The sequence below is a fragment of the Pipistrellus hanaki genome (assembly GCF_964339955.1).
Source record: "Pipistrellus hanaki genome assembly, chromosome: 3".
NCBI classification, from domain to species: Eukaryota; Metazoa; Chordata; class Mammalia; order Chiroptera; family Vespertilionidae; genus Pipistrellus; species Pipistrellus hanaki.
This window is the reverse complement of record NC_140505.1, coordinates 147736652-147754998: the sequence shown is the minus strand read 5'-3', so window position 1 is coordinate 147754998 and position 18347 is coordinate 147736652. Positions and strand designations below refer to the sequence as shown.

The window sequence follows — 18347 nt, the reverse complement described above, 5'->3', positions numbered from 1 at the left end:
GGCTCAGATTCAAGAATTTGCCCTTGCAATGGCACCACAGTTTGACATAGCCCCTGAAGACTTCAAAGCAACACAACACTGGCTGGATAATTTCCTTCAACGAAGTGAACTGTCTTTAAGAAGATCTACCGGTACAACATTGTTTAGGTTGGAAGATACTCAAGTTATTAAGTGAGCACTTGCATTCAAGTCCTTTATTGATGATGCTGACTTCTCTAAATACAATCTTTCCAACATGATTGCTATGGATGAAACTGCAGTGTTTATGGGCCAATCATCTCGAACAACAATTGAACAGCGGGGTGCCTCCTTAGTGGACATTCCTTCCACTGCTTAGGAAAGTGCACGTGTTTCCTGTTTTTGGCAATTTGTCTGGATGGCACTAAAATCCCACCTTTAATCATTTCTAAGGGCAAGAAGGAAAAGATTGAACATGTTTTGGGCGTTTTTATTCTTGAAACTGAAAAAGCCTGGGACACACAAGCAGTTATAAGGAAGTGGGTCGATTTAATGCTGCCGCTTGTTATGCGAGGGAGCCAAATAGGCCTGCTAGTCTGGGATGCAGCCAGCACTCACTGCGCTAAAGACATGAAGACATTTCTTCACGAAAGAAAAATAGATCAGATAGTGATTCCCACAGGAATGACGGCCTATCTCCAGACTCTTGATATTGCAATAAACAAGCCATTCAATAACAATTTGCACATGGAAATTAATGACTACATTGAAAATAGAATGGAGAGAAATCAGTGTGGAAACTTTGTGAAACCTAAACTGCAAGAAATTGTGACTTGGGTGAAGAATTCATGGGAGAAAAATCACTGACAGTTGCATTGCAAATGCACTGCGAGCAGGCTACCTTGACAAGAAGTACTCATTTAAAGACAGTGCTATTGCTAAACATGAGAGATTTGGTCCACTGATTCTGAAAGAAATGGAGTCACAAGAAACTCACCAGGAAATTCAGGAATTGGATTGTTATGATGATGTTTCAGAAGATGATGACATGATTGTCATTGAATAAATGAGTAAATTCTTGATACTGTAGGATTCACAGTTTATCTGGTTTGTGTTGACAACTACCGTACTACCGTACTGTATACAGGCAATAAATTTCCTTTATTTTCATTTAACAATAAATGTGTACCGTATTCTTCTTCATGGAAAAATAAGACATCCTCTGAAAATAAGACCTAGTGCATCTTTGGGAGCAAAAATTAATATAAGACACTGTCTTATTTTCAGGGAAACAGGGTAGTTATAGAAATAGCTTGAGGTCTTATTATAATTGGTTTAAAATAGAAAATAATATTATTATATGGCCTCTAAGTGTATTGTTACCTAAAGTTTTCAATATATTAATGGTGTAATATCTTAGTTACAAAAATAAATGCATGTTGCACTAATTGACTGATATATTGGTAGTAATAAATATATAAGAAACATAAGTTTAATCACAAATGTTTACCAATGATTTATTTTTCTGGGAGGCATTTTCACATACTTAATCTCATTTATCCTCCACTCTCCATCAAACTCATGAGACACATTCTCCCCATTTAATAAGTGAGGAGACTGAGTCTCAGAGATATTGATTTGCACAAATTCCCAGTTAGTAAAATAACAGAGGTAAGAATAAAATTCAAATCTTTTGTGTAATGTTCTTTCCATAACATCAGCACTTCCCCCATTTGTCAAAAATGGAAAGATTTTTATTTGATCGATTAAATAATTTACATTAATCTGCCTATTAAATCCCAAAATTTCTTCTGATGTGTATTTTTTAAAGATGATGGCAGGTGGTTGCACATAAAAATCTACAAAGTATCCACCCAGGTACCAGAATGACTCTTCGTGCACAGGGAATATATACATACAAAATAAGTATTTGTTCTGATTTGCTTTTCAGCATTGAAACAATTGACTAGCAATGGGTGGTAATTATAACTTGTTTAACACTGGCAGGCAGTGTTTCCATTGTATAATACGACAAAGAAATGCAAAGGCAAGCAATTTGGTGAGTGTGGTAGGACAAAGAAAACTCAAGATCATGCCAGAAAGTCAATAATGCTACAGGCTATGGACACAAATGTCCTTGGCTGCAGATGAAGCTGAGACCTCCCTTCAACATCTCCCCAGACACTTCTGAGTGTACCCTGCATGTTTCTCCGGGCTCGGAAATATGTCAACACACACTTACCATCACTGCCCACTACCCTGCCCCCGGGCATCCCCTGAGCCTTCTCCATGTTCTCCGAGTCTCTGCTAAAGTTAGTACATAGCTGTGTCCCTCTTTTTGTCCCTTTCTGGGGGACAAACAGCTCCCTTCCCCAACGCTACAAAACTGAAACACCACCATGCAGCCTGATTTCCAGTCTTCCCAGAGCTACTCAAAAATAGAAAGAAAAAAAAAATCCTACCTAATTTTATTTTGTTCTTTGGGACCTATGCCCTATGGTAGCCTTGTTTCTATCTATATATACAAAAGGCTAAGCGATCATCGGAGCGACTGAAAGACGGAATGGTAGACATGACACACACTGACCACAGGGGGCAGACACTTATGCAGGATCTGCAGAGTGACAGCAGCTTTGCAGAGTGCCCTCTCATACTCCAGGACCCCTCGGGGGATGTCAGAGAGCCAGTTTCGGCTCAATCCCTGCAGGCCAGGCTGAGGGACCCTCTGCAGACGCCCTTTGAGCCATGGTGCCGCTCTAGGTACAGCCCCAAGGAGGGACTGTGGGAAGTTGGCTCCAGGGCATGTCTGCCCCCTCTTGTCCAGTCCTGCCCCACCAGCCTCTGTCTAATGAATTTCCTTTCAATGTGCATGAATCTGCGCACCAGACCACTAGTCCTACATATAAGAGTTTATCCTCTTCCCCATCATCACATCATGTCTCTCCCACCACTCAGTATGAAAACCAGCCCAAAGGCCCAAGCAGCCCTCACATGCTTGTACACAAACTTCTCTTCATTCCTGGCATGAAACCAAAATCCCTAAAGAAAATCAAATAATATGAACAGTCACTTGGGGTAGGTGTCATGCTCACATATAGCCGTGTTTTTATTTTTTTAATCAGGTGATGTTTATTTTTTTTAAATATATTCTATTGATTTTTTACAGAGAGGAAAGGAGAGAGATAGAGAACTAGAAACGTCGATGAGAGAGAAACATTGACCAGCTGCCTCTTGAACACCCTCTACCGGGGATGCGTCCACAACCAAGGTACATGCCCTTGACTGGAATCGAACTTGGGACCTTTCAGTCCACAGACCGACGCTCTACCGCTGAGCTAAACCGGTTTTGGCTATTTTTTTTAATTAAAAAAATATTGTTGAAAGTATTACATATGTCCCCTTTTCCCCCCATTGACCTCTTCTAGCCCACCGCGCCCTCCAACCCAGATCTTCACCACCCTATTGTCTGTGTCTATGGGTTATGCATTTAAGCCATGTAACCATGTTTTTATTCTTTAATTAGCTTAAACCAATGTTTATCAACCAGAAATTTGCCCTCCAGGAAAAAATTTGACAATGTCTGAAGACATTTTTTTGTTATCACAACTGGGTTAGCGGGAGGATGAGGGTTCAGGGGGTGGACACAGGTGTGCTACTGGCACTTGGTGGGCAGAGGCCAGGGAAGCTAAACATCCTAAAATGCATAGGGCAAGGCTGGAAAATCCTGGTTTAAACCAACACCACTGTGATACACAGGATTATATGACCAAACAGGCTCAACAATCTACCTGCTAGGCAGGAGCACATTAACTAAAAGCTAAAACAGAGAAAACAGTTTTTGAAAATTCATCTTTAGAAGGATGTCCATATAAAATTAGAATAGTCTTTTTTTCAAGTTTTATGTAAGTAATCACCTGTGAAGCTTGTAAAAATGCAAATTTTTGAGACCCAATCCTGACTTCCTGAGGGAAAATTAAGGTTGCACCCAGAAATATGCATTTTCAGCAGGCTCCTTGGATGATGTTGATGCAGCTTGAATCACTCTCTAAGAAACCAGACTGAGGACACCACACTGTATCCTGACAAAAATAAACTGAGACTGTGAACACTGAAATTCCTCTCCACGTGAGCATATGGCTGAGAAACACTGGATAGCTACCAAATCATTAAGATGATAAATTAATAAACGCTAGGCCTTATCCCAGGGTTCTTCACATTTTCTGATGTGTAAGAATCACCTGGAGATCTTGTTAACATGTAGATTCTGATTCGGTAGGTCTGAGATAAAACTTGAGATCCTGTGTTCCTAAACAGCTCTCAGGTGTGATGACCTATATTGCTGGTTCTTAGACCAGCACGCTGAGTACTAAGGTTCTAAACTCCCAAAAGAGTATAAGGATCAGGACTAGTTATTTTAACAAAGCACAAAAACATCAATCACAATTCCCATTTCCCTCCGTGTCTAGAAAATGGGCATTGACTTTAAATGTGACCTTCAGTAGAAAGTCAGCTCCAGGAGAGCAAGTGCTCAATTGGTTTTGCTCATGGCTGTGTGACCAGCACACACTCAAGGCCTAGCATATAACATATACTCAACAAATACTGTGAGTAAATGAATGAATGCTGAACAAAGATTCTCCATGTGAAGTCTAATGATAGAAGCCAATCATAAATCAAAATTCAAAGAGCCTGTGGATCCATCTAAGAGGGGGGAAAAAGTGCTTGTTCTTAACCCTATTTAATACACAGATATATCATTAATTGATGACTGATTTATGGTTTCTTCCCTATTCATCATCTGAAGTGATCATAAACTCCCATAGACTTCTATGAATATTTGTAGAGGAGTGCATTCTTTGGGGTGGGGAGGAGAAATCAGCTGATCATGAAAGTCATACAACTGTAATGTTTTGTTTTAAAAGAATAGTATATGGGTAGTCTTGATTTCTTTAACTTCATTTGCATGAGAACCTCTTTCTTTCTTTTTAAAATTGATTTCAGAGAATAAGGGAGAGAGATAGAAAAATCAAGGATGAGAGAGAATCATTGATTGGCTGCCTCCTGCACACCCAACTCTGGGGATCGAGCCCACAACCCAGGCATGTGCCCTGACTGGAAATCAAACCGCAACCTCGTGGTTCATAGTGAATGAATTCCTGAAATCACAGACAGTAGCTATACACATATACCTGTGATAAAGTTTAACCTATAAATTAGGCAATTCACAGATAAATGATTTGTTCTTAGAAAGCTCAGTATACAATTTTTTTTTTCTTTCCTTATTGGGGGAAGGGCTTTCGCTTTTCACTTTAAAGTAAACACTTTACAGCTTCTCTTTGACATATCGGAATTGCCAGCATCTTACACTTGCACTTTGGGGTGATTATTAGGTAAAATAAGGGTTACTTGACCACAAGCACTGCAACATCATGGCAGTCGATGTGGAACCCAGACAACTACTGCCTGGTAAATGACTAAATGGGCAGGTGCTGGTCAGAGGGATGACTCATGTCCAGGGCAGGATACCTAGGGATTTCATCACAATACTCAGAATGGGGATCGATTTTAAACGTATAAATTGTTTCTTTCTGGAATTTTCCATTTAGTATTTTCCAACCATGGTTGATGGTGGGTAACTGAAACCATGAAAAATGAAACTGCAGAAGTGCTATATGTCTTTTGGCTCTGTTTTTCTGGAGAACCCTCATTAATACAGTAACCTTGGACTTTTTAAATTTAAGACACTCTACCATAACACACCACCTAGAGTGCATCATTAACCATAGTTTTGAAAGCTACAGTGTCTGCTAGAATCCCCTAATTAATCCCACAGGGCTCTGTCCTCTGGTTATTTATCCCCACTCTGTTAAACATGCCTCTCATGAGCTCCAGAGGGAACTTGTGTGCTGAGTTTAGAATAAAAAAAAAATGAAGTCATTCCACATCTTTCCCTCATATCTCTTGGAGCAACTCTGTGAGGCTATTACTCATCTTACTCTTGAAGAAATCCTCTCAGATTAGCCCTGTATTCCCTAGTTAATGATATGCAGATATTGACTACATTAGGAATTAATCACTAAACTAATTAGTTATGAGGGAGAGTGGGAGAGGGAGGGAGGAAAGAGAGAGAGAGAGAGAGAGAGAGAGAGAGAGAGAGAGAGAGAGAGAGAGAAGAGAGAGAATGAGAGGAGTAGGAGGGAAGGAAAGGAGTGAGAGGGGGAAGGAAGGGAGGAAGGACAGGGACAAAGGTGGGATGGAGAGAAGGAGGGATGGAGGGGGGAGGGAAGGGGGAGGGAGGGAGGGAAAGAAGGAAGGGCGGGGATGGGCAGGAGGGAAAGAGAGAGGGAGAGCTTTCCCATTGTCTTCCTGTGTGGGTTATTTATCACAGGCTAAGCTCATTACAGTTTCTGTAATGTCAGTAAGATGCTTTCTGGATGGACTAGAGAGATTTCTTTTTTTCCTGTTCAGAAATATTTAATTTTTGAAGCCCATCAACTGCTTAAAAAAAATGTTTGTCTAAAGAAAAATCTGCATACCACTTTTATTTATCAAAACAAGAATTAGCTTAATTATATAATGAGCAAATTAAAAGTAGTAAACATTTTAAAACACCTAATTTAAAGATAGATGACATAAATTTGAGCCCTGGCTTTACTGTTTATTAAAAAGAGATTTGGGGCAAACCATTTCCTTTCCAAGCTCTTCAGCTTTCTGAACCACAAAACAGGAGATTCTAATCATGTCTCCATCATAGGATTGCTGGGTGGAATAAGATGAATGTAAAAGGCATTTTAAATGCCTCTAAAAAGCCTTTTCATTATTAGAAATTGGTGGTGTTTTTCATTGTAGCCTTATTGACAAACAATAGCAGGAAAGAAGAATACAAAATAGAAGCAGAGACATTGCATGTTTTCATTAAGAGCTACGTTCACATTACCACATGGGCTAGAATCTTGAAATTCAGAACAAGAAAAAAGGTAGACGAGATATCATTAGCTAATGGAGTGTATTAAAAAGACAGAAATGAAGTAGGAGGAGACAGTATTTCTTCTGATACAATGGTTTTAAAAAAAAGAGGAAGAAAATAGGTATTTGTGGTCCTTTTACTAAACATGCCATTTATCGGTATACATATAATTTAATAAATAATTTGTTGTTCTACTCAAAATAAAATTTAAGGCCAATACATACCAGTTTAAAACAACTGAATCTGTTTTTAGCTATAAAAATTAATACGGCAATTAGACTTTTTTTACCCAATATAAACAGACCCACTAAGTTCAATACTTGTCCTAAATAATTCTTTGGTGCTGAGGTAGCCTAAAGAAACCCATCTGTTCAGCATATCTAAGCATTTCAAACAATCAATAAACAAACATATCTTTTTTTTTTTTTTTTGGTGTAAAACTTTATTTATTTATTTCCCATCACCATTTATTCCCCTATACCCATTTCCACCTCCACCCCCTCTGTTCTGCAGCCATCACCACACTGTTGTCCCTGTCTATAAGTTATTTCTCTTTTTTTTTTCTTTTTTGTTCAATCTCTCCATCCCTACCACCACACTCCACCACCAGCTGTCTATTTGCTCTCTATGATTCTGTCTCTATTTTGTTTGTTTGATCAGTTTACTTGTTGAATTCTATATATGAGTGAAATCATATGGTACTTTAAAACAGCTATGGTACATTTACACAATGTAATACTACTCAGCTGTAAAAAGGAAGAAAATTTTACCATTTGCAATGGATGGACCGGGAGAACATTATGCTAAAGGAAACAAGCCAGTCAGAGGAAAAAAAAGTTCCATAAACAAATGTATCCCTTACACTCCACTTGTCTCTCTCTATTCAAGAAAAATAAATAATCTATGACAGCAAGACACTTATATATATATATTAATACATATATATGAATATCTTAGTAATAAATAATATAGTACATAATTATTATATATAACAATTGGACAATACAGAACAAGGTATTATTTCTTTAGTCAGATAAAATTTAAAATTTGATTTGATAAGTTAAATCTATGTGCACTTAATCTATCAAGAAAATTTTCAAGGAAAAAAATAAAAATTAAGCAGTCTAGAAGGGTAATTAAATCATAGGTAATTAAACCAAAAAACAAAAAGTATTTCTTTCAGATTGCATTCATTTGCTAGGGCCACCATGGAGTACCACAAACTGGCGGCCATAGCAACAGAAATTTGTCTCACAAATCTATAGGCTAATGGTCCAAGGGCTGGTTTCTTCTGAGGACTGTGAAGGAGAATTTGTTCCATGCCTCTTGCCTAACTTTGATGCTTGGCTGGTGGAAATCATTGGTGTTCCTTGGCTTATAAGCCCATCAACCTGATCTCTGCCTTCACAATCCGATCATGGCACCTCTCTGCTTAAAACTTGCCATTGGCTTCCCCTTGTTCTTATCAGGAAACCTCAGTCATCACTCTGCCCTTTAATTGCCTGCTTCCCACCTTCAGTCTCATCAGGCACCTCTCCCTTGCTCTCTGCCTTGTGCCAGTTCTTACAAAGTCCTTCTCTCCACCTAGAGGCCTTTAGACATGCTGATTATTCCACCTAGGAAATTCCCTCTTTTCCCACCCTACTTATAGTCCTGGCTGATTTGTACTTAATCTTCAGATTTCAGAAAAACAAAAAGCAAAAACATCTTTTCTTCAAGCACTACCACCCACCCAGATCAGACCTCTGTTAACCTTTTTCTCTTTCAGGGCATTTGTCCCATGTGCAATTCAATGTCCTTTGGTGTAACGATCTATTTATCTTTCTTGCCTAAAAGAGTATCAGTCATTATTATATCTTATTTACTGTTTCACCTCTAGCCTGCCTTTGAACAAAGTAGGTATTCAATGCATATGTGTCAAATGAATAAATGAATTTCAATATTTACCAGTGTTAACACTGATCAAGTAAACAGTAAAAGTCAATCATTTCAATTAAACAACCCCACAGATTTAGTAAATGTATATTACTTACACATTACCACTTGCTCATTTTTTTTTTATATAATGAAAAGTCATATTTCCTAGAGGACCAGAACTCTACAAGACCAGCTGATTGCATAACATTTTTTCAAATGTTGCTTCTAAGAAGTCAAAACATCCTTAAAGTTAGCAACAACAACAACAACAAAGTAAAACCAAATTTGATCAGAATACTACAAAGCCTGTTAACATGAATAACAGAAGATATAATATTAAATGTCTTCATGTATAAAAAATTCAATCCTATATAATAAAGAGCTAATATGCAAATGGTCATTGCACCCTTGCACCCTCGCCTTGGGGCTGGGGGACCTGAGGCTGCACCCCCTGCCTTGTGGGGCTTGATTGGGATGGGGCCAGCTGGGTCTGGATCTCACATGATTTCAAGGTGCACACAGGTAGGGTGAGGACTTGACTCTGGGTCCTGTGGCGCACTCCAGACTCTGACAGAAGGGAGATTTTCATATACATTTACTAATTTTCTTTCATCTCTGACACTTCTATTGTAGAGAAAGGGCAAAGGGTAATATTTAAATATTTCTTCTAATTAATTCCCTTTTAATGTGCACAAATTTCATGCACCAGGCCACTAGTATCTCTGTAATAAACCAACAAATTTTCCCATTACTTTCTTAACTTTTGAAGATTACATCTTTAAATGACAATACACATCATGAAGCAATTTACAAACCATTTTTCAGTCTGATCCATTCCAGATGTCTCCACCATAAATATCTTCCCTCCTCCTTGTCTTCATTATCACTTTCCAATCTGGCCATCAATATCTTTGCCTGGACTCCTGCAGTAGCCTTCCAACCAGTCTTTTTGTGGGCACTTCTGTTCTCCCCACCACATCTAACTCAACGTTTCATGGAACATATTGCTGGCAGAACTGTCCTTCCACATTTAAGCATGTCATTTCCCTCCTTAGAGTCCACTCGACATTGTCTTCATGCTGCCTAATTCTTAACTGCCTCTCCTCTGACTTGTCTGCTTCATCACATTATCCTTCTTTCTGTTTCCAGAACAGCCAAGCTGGTTCCTACTTAGGGTCTTTCTACCTACTATTTCTTCTTGTAGGGATGCTCTATTCTGGACCTTTCAATGTTGCTCCCTTATCATCAAGTCTGGAGTCAACTGCCAACCTTCCCTTCTCCAGCCTCAGAGGCTTTCCCTGACCCATCCCACCTAAATTACTCCCCAGTCACTCTCCATCACACCATCCTGTTTCCTTTCTTCCCATTACTTATTGCTACCTGGAACGGCCTTCTCTGAATCAGGAGTTACTCACATAGTCTCTCCCCGCCCCCCTGCCGACTCCACCCCCCACAGAATGTAAGCTCCTGAGCACAGGAACTGTATGAGACTTATTTACCATTTTCCATCCAGTCCTAGAAAAGTGGGGTACAGTAAGTGGGTGCTCACTAAGTACTTACTACATGAGTTGAATATAGTTAGCAACAACAAAAGCAGCAGCTCAAAATAGAAAATGATTATCATAAAAGTAAGATTCAAAAAGAGGTATCACATGAATTTATATCATGTGGTTTCATATACATATTAACAGTATCAGTGGGGCTTATTACATACTAGAAATCTTAAATATTGTAATTAAAATACATTATTTTACTAAGTAACTTTAAATATATTTCTTGTATATAATCTTTCAAAATGAGGAATTTTAAATAAATGTTCATTATGAATGGGGAAGAGAAGCCATATGGCCTTCCTTAGGCAAAAAAGGAATAGTCTCTTTAGAACTGATTCAGAAGCATTTAAAGGAATACTTTGGAGAAAAATGTCAAAATAAACACTGACTTTTAAGGCAAGAAAAAAAAATCTATTGAAAGCTAAGGGAAACAATAGAAATTGGTTTCCCAACAGCCAATAAATCACTGTGTAGCTAGGCAAAGGTTAAATGTTTATACTTTGGAGGTTTTCCACCTCCAAGGACCAATGGCACATTTTTGACATTTGGAAAGGGCAAGTCTAGAACACTCCAAAGGTCCAAACCCCACTATAGCAGTGTTCTTCCTTTCAAGACCCATTAGCTAGACACACAGTTAATGAGAATGGTTCAAATCTGTGCCTCAGGCAAATCATAAATTACTACATCTCATGCACTTCTAGATACTTCATGAATAGTTAAAGCCACAGTATTTATGAATGCCAAGGACTTCCTCACTGTATCTGGATTGTTTCCAAGAGAGAATAAACTACCTTGGGTATTAGTTGAGAGTTTTAAAAATAACTAGGGAACCATTTATGTCATTGGCGCTATTTACTAAATACCACAAAGCATCGGTACAACTACTGAGATTACTTACGTTAGCAAACAAAAATAGCAGTGGGCACTTTATCTTCCGCTTAATTGATTGCCTTTGTTACACAACATTGTCTGGAAAAGTCTGCCTACAATGCTAACTGCAAGCCACTGTAATCATGTGTCAATATGTGAACTACCTGAACATCTAATTATCAAAAAAAAAAAAAAAGAGAAGGCAATTTCACAGTGGGAGTATTGTTCTCATTCAAGAAACCAGCCATATTAACTTATTAGTCTGACATACAGCAGATAACTGAAAAACTTTAATTTGAAAGATAAATTACTTTTAGCTGATTAATATGCTCCAAATTAAATTCACCACTTTTAATGGGCGCATCAACTTGACAACCTGGGAAATGAATAACTTCGGCATGCAGTAATCTTAGGAAATGTGTCCATCGGAGCTACAAATGGGCGCGAGGATTACCTTCACAGTAGGCGTTGTCCTCGCGAAGGGCCCGAAAACCATCTCGACAGCTGCAGACGGCCCTGTCATTCAGATTTCTGCAGACAGAATTCTCCATGCAGTTATGCCTTTCAGAACAGAAGTCATAACCTGCAAGAAAAAAGGAACTTGTGGAGGTAAATGAACCATGACAAAGCCAATAAACCCCGTTTACTTCATATTTCCTTTTGATTTAGAAGCAACTTTTCCTTACATGATTTTTAAAGTAATATCTTTATCCAGTGTTTACAGAACCACATGCTATGTGTACTAAAAACTTTCTCTTTCTGTGTAAACTCAATTAATTCCTATTTCAATTTAATCTGTGTCTTATTTCATCTTATTTTGGTCTTTGTAAATGCTCCCTAGTACCTAATATTCTAATAACAGTCCTCCATTACCTGAAACAACCATTCTTGGAATCCAAAATGTAGATATACAATTCAGGAGATAATACAGTGAGAAAGTGATCTGAGAACTGGTGGTGGAACATTATTGGTAACTATGGGTAATACAATTCAAGTCAGATGAAATGGGTACATTGTGTATTTTAGAAATAAAACAGACAGCCAGTATCCTTAAAAAATATTCAAAGCCTGTTTAAAAATGAAAATTACACCACTTCAATCTAATTTTCTCTCAAAATCTGCCAGGCAAAATATGTCCACTCAAAAGAAGAAGAAAATTTTTATGAATTACAAAGATTTCACAGATTCCAGAGTCTTTATGAGAAGAAAGAAAAAATGGAAATTTTTATAAACAGTGACACCAATCATGTGCAATTTCTGAGGATCTCCTTTTCCTGTTCAAAAATAATCTGAGATGGTGAAATGAAAAGCTTGAACACTGGAATCCATACTTAATGGCAATTACATGATTATACATCATTCAAACACATTTCAAATTGCCTGATGCATAAGTTATCTCTCTCGTTTTACATTGTCTAATGAATGACAATTTCAGTTCATGTATAAAAGACTAGAATAATATATTGCATGTAACTAGAATAAACTCACCTGCCCATAGCCAAGACTTTTACCTAAGCAAATCATGAAGGTGGAAATTCTAAACTGGTTCACCTTATTCGTAATCAAATGACCATAAAACGCTGTGATTCAGTAAACAGGTGATACAGCCAACAGGTATATCTGGTACAGCAAAAAGGTTGCTGTGCATTCTGATTAGTTGGTATCCATAAGGACTGCTATGAATATCCCCCCAAATTAAAACATATCCCTAAAGATGACCCAAAAAACCACAGTAATCCCCCTTTATCCTGGGAGAGATATTTTCAAAGACCACCCCAGTTGATGACTGAATCCACAGAATAGTACCAAACCCTATACATCATATATGTTTTTCCCTTATATAACACACCCATGATGAAGTTTAATTCAAAAATTAGGTACTGTAAGGGATTAACAAAAACTACAACAAATAGAACAATTATAACATATACTGTAATAAAAGTTATGTGAATGGCTTTGGGGCCATTTTTAAGTAAAATAAGGGCTACTTGAACACAAGCACACCAATATCGGGTTTGTTGATCTGATAACCAAGACAGCAATCAAGTGACTAACAGGCGGGTAATGTTTACAGTATGTGTGTGTGTACGCACGCATGCACATGCACTATACAAAGGGAGGATCCCTGCCCCAGGCAGGACGCAGCAGCGTGGATTGAGATTTTATCATGCTACATAGAACGCTGTGCAATTTAAAACTTACTAGTATGAATTGCTTATTTTTCAACTCCCCCATTTAATATTTTTGGATTGCTGTTGATCACAGGTAACCGAAACCATGGATAAGGGGGTACTACTGTATACAGTGAATCACAGCATTGAAACCTCTTGACAAGATTCTTCACAATGTAAATTCTCACGATTAAAACATTTAGAAGTAAAAAGCTCATTTTTAAGAGGGGAATAAATTTTGTAGGGTCTTTTTATTTATTACCTTCTTCTTTGAATAGTTAAATTGAAACCATTTTTCTTACAATGTGTTCCATTGCCTTTTTATAATGCCTAAGGGGGAATAATTTCAACTAAAAAAGTCATCTCTATTCTCTATCCAAATAGCTCAGCATATCATCAACCTAAAATGAAAAGGCTCCAAGAAATAACTTCATAGTATTTATTTTAAATTAAAAGAAAGTCACACACACACACACACACACACACACACACACACAAAACAAACCAACAAAATCTGCCCCACTCCTTTAGATAACACAAAATATTAGGAGACCATCTTCCAACACAGTGCTAAACTGTGCATACTTTTACTGCAATATTTCAAATAACTTTTAGAGGCCTTGGACTAAGAACAGGTGCTGTTCCTAATATATTTAGATTTTTCTCTCATAGTTTATATTTTTTCAAAACTATATTTCCATTTCTGACTTTGCTGCATTTTCTCTTCTCCCATATTTCAGATTCTACCCAATCTATTACAAACCATTTCTGTTCTGCCGAAGTAATGGCGAGACCCTTCACCTCAGCATCAAATATTGTGCACATGCTCATTATGCAGTGTCTAATTGCTACAAATAACAACTATAAGGTAACAACTATAAGTGTGATGCTACTTTCACTGTTAGGTTTAGTTAGGGGGTACTTTAGTTTTTATCAGATAGTATATGTTTTGTTTGGTTTTGTTTTGTTTTTATTAATCCAGAGACTTGAAAACTGAAAATTTCATCAGTAATATTCAAATTTACTCTAGACAATGTAAGATAGCTATTTTGATTTATTCTCTCAACAAATAAATTCACTGAATATGTATTTAACTTCAGCAAGGAAAAGAGAGATAGAAACATTAATGATGAGAGAGAATCACTGATTGGCTACCTCCTGTACACCCACTACTGGGGATCCAGTCTGCAACTTGGATATGTGCCCTTGACCAGAATCAAACCCAGGACCTCTCAATCCACAGGCCAACGCTTTATTAACTGAGTCAGAGAAACGTGAATTTACTTGTTATCTGTGTCAGTTAGCCATGTAAGTTAATTAACCTTCCTAAAACCTTCAATTTTTCTCACCTATAAAATTAGGATAATATCTACCTCACAAAAATGTAAGGTTCAGATGAGGCCATCTATGTAAAAGCGTCTATGTAAAATACCATAATAGTATGGTATTTGTTAATAATTAAAGCAATTAGAATATTGCTAATAAGCCTTAAAACAAATCTGTTGAGATACATATCACAGAAGAAAATTCAAATATTAGTTCTAAATGGATGGATCAATAATATAATACAATCTAGCCTTTCTTTCATTATTCCTTTGGATTTCAACCTCAAAGATAGCAATTTTTTCTATTCCTTTTGTGAGCTTTTCAACTGAAGTTCTGTGTCTTTCGTTAAATGTAGTTTTATGAAATACTAGCATGCATTTCTGTGTAACTGGATACAAAGGGAAGGGTGAATATGAAAGACTATAAGAACAATATAGATAAAGGTTATCTACACTAATAAAAGAGAAGGATGCAAGTTGATCCTACCTTCACAATGCCCACCAGCCAATCAGGAGTGAGTATGCAAATTAACACAACAAAGATGGTGGGCAGGTGTTCCTCACTGCCCCAACCACTCCAGGCCTCTGGGCAGCATGGGAACTCAGAAAGGTGGCTCCGAGCTGGAGTGAAATGGTAGCTCCAGGCTGGAGCAAAGGCAGTGCCAGCAGCAAGGAAAAGGAAGGCCCATCCTTGAACTAATCTTCATGCATTGGGCCTCTAGTATTTAATAATCAGGAGAAAGATAATCCACTGATTTTGAAGTGAATATTTGTTGGCATTGCCTCCTTTTTGGAAAATAAGAAGAAGCTAGTCATACTCTGGATGAACCTGTGAGCTCATAAAGAAATGGCCTCTGCTGCCCCACAAGAGAAGGCATTCTCAGGCCTGGAAACAGTAATTTCTCCAGGTCTGGGCACAATCCAGTCCAGGCTAATAAAGGCAGAGGAAACTCAATTCTAGATCTTTGTTTAACACATGAAAATATTGAATTTTGTTCTGCTTACCTAAGAATGGTAATGATGTGGGCCTGAGAATGTCAGGGGTCTACCTGAGAACACAAAGAGCCTAAAGATAAGGCCACCTCAGAGGAGACAGACTGAGAGATGCATCTAGGGAAAGGGGTGGGATTTGCAATCTGATTCAAGCTGCTTACTGGGGCTATATGTTTCATTGTTGGCTTAAGTCAGTTGGATTGGGTGTTCTATCTTTTGCACCTCAAAGAATACAAACTTATTTAGGTATTGTTTGCAAGACAATGGATAATCCTGATTTTTCCCAGTTTGATTCATATGCATGGATGAAGTGTTATGTGTGTTTGTGTGTGTGTGTGTGTGTGTGTGTGGTGTGTGTTTAACTTAAATTTTATTTTTCAATTATAGTACATTCAATATTCTTGTTTTTATTTCATGTGTACAGCATTGCGGTTAGAAAAATCATATATTTTAGAAAGTGATCCCCCTGATATTTCCAATACCCACCTGGCACCATACATAATTATTGCAATATTATTTACCACATTCCCTATGCTGTATTTTACACTCCTGTGGCTATATTGTAACTACCAATTTGTACTTTTAATCTCTTCACTTTTTTTAATCCAGTCCCTCAATTCCCTTCCCCTCTGGCAACCATCAGTCTGCTCTCTGTTGGGTGAACATTTTTTAAAAGTACTAATAGCAATGGATTTATTTTAATGTGTATAAGAAACACATGAATCTAATAACAAATAATCCTATTATTTCATGGATACCATTTCTTAGGAATGAACTAAAGTTTTAAATAATGACTAATAAAAGATATAAAACACTAACTAAATGCTATTAGTAACATAAAGATAATAAGAATCCTAAAGGTGTAATTGAATAATGTGGGAAACTGAGTTATCCAGAAGTTGGGAGAGAACAATCTACATCCACTCAGCCTTCTGCATGCCAATGCCCCTACTACTTATAAGTCACAATGAAGTAAATGCCAACTTAAAGTGGGGTATCCAATAAAAAGCATGTGGTAGTGTTGCACATAGAGAAAGGGGCTGCTAAGGGAGGAAAAGAAAAATGCAGGTATGAAAATTGTCACAAGTAAGTCACAGTCCTGAATCAAGACTGCACTGCTTCTGAGACACTACTATAGATGAGAGCCAACTGCATGGTACCGAGAAAACATCCTTGGCTGGATGTGGAGCCTCATTTCAGTGCACAGCTTGGCTTCCAGTCACTGGCAGAGCCTGGTGGGCAGGTCAACACTTCAATCTCCTGCTCTGCCCTCAGGGAATACTGACTAACTCTTGCTGAACAACTTTCTCAGGTGTGAGCACAGCATCTTTAGCACTAGGCAGGAAGACCCAGAAACCAGAGGCCAAGTTTATTACAAATGAATTTGTCACAGTGTAAGTGTAGGAGTTAGCTCAAAATGTAAGCCTAGAGAACTTGTCTTTTTTTTGTTTTGTTTTGTTTTGTTTTTTGTTTAAAGTCAGAGAATGCCAAGAGAATTCATTTGGTTATATATTTGAAGTCAGAAATAGAAGCAACTTTCATTATAAATTGCACCAAATGTTTCAAGAAGGGCTAACGTGTCCAATTTCAGTTTCAGTATTATCTAAGCCAGTGGTTCTTAATTTTGGCTGCTTAAGAGAATTTATCAGATTTTTTTTTTTTTTAATGGTGATACCAAGTCTCCATTTCATCTCTATTACATAAGAATCTCAGGTGGTGGGGGTATATTGGTAGGTCAGAAAATATTTTGTCACTGTGTTTGGAGTGCGCTCTGTAAACACATTAATTTTTAAAACTATGAACAATTTAAATATAACAAATTTTTAAAACATTTAATCACCTTTATTTTTTGTTTGTTTGTGGGTTTTTGGGGGGTTTTTTAAATATATTTTTATTGATTTTGTACAGAGAGGAAGGGAGAGAGATAGGGAGTTAGAAACATCGATGAGAGAGAGTCATCGATCAGTTGCCTCTTGCACATCCCCCACTGGGGATATGCCTGCAACCAAGGTACATGCCCTTGACTGGAATCGAACCCGGGACCCTTCAGTCCCCAAGCCGATGCTCTATCCATTGAGCCAAACCAGTCTCAGCTGTTTGTTTGGTTTTGTTTGTTTATTTTTGTTCGTCCTCACCCGAGGATATTTTTCCATTGATTTTTAGAGAGAATGGAAGAGAGAGGGAAAGACAGAGAGAAACATTGATTTGGGAGAAACACATCAATTGGTTGCCTCCTGCAGGAGCCCTAACTAGGGCTTAGGCTGATAAGCCCTTGACCGGAATGGAACCTAGGATGCTTTGGTCCTCAGGCTGATGCTCTATCCATTGAGCCAAACTGGCTAGGGCTAAATATAAGAATTTTTATAGCTGTTTTTCATTTTCTAACTTGCTTTTCGTAATTTTATATCATGGCTCTTTTAAAAAGAAATGGGTGTACTGGAGCTTCTCTTGACATCTCAAAGGCCCTATCTCAGGTTCTTATTCAAATCTCGTCCTAGCCCATGTTGACTAACTTTTATACTCTTTACCTCTCTAAAATCTGAGTAGCTCCTCCGCACTGCCAGTGGATTAAAGGTAGCCACACAATTTCAGC

General features: G+C 37.8%; 1 protein-coding gene across 2 annotated transcripts in view; it reads right to left on the bottom strand.

Moving 5' to 3' along the window:
- NELL2 (neural EGFL like 2) overlaps positions 1-18347 on the bottom strand; it is a 312605-nt gene that overhangs the window by 150774 nt on the left and 143484 nt on the right. For both annotated transcript variants that reach the window (XM_084876648.1, XM_084876647.1), the window contains exon 13: positions 11720-11848. In XM_084876648.1, coding sequence (XP_084732774.1) covers positions 11720-11848 — 129 coding nt within the window. The remainder of the gene's footprint in view (positions 1-11719; positions 11849-18347) is intronic.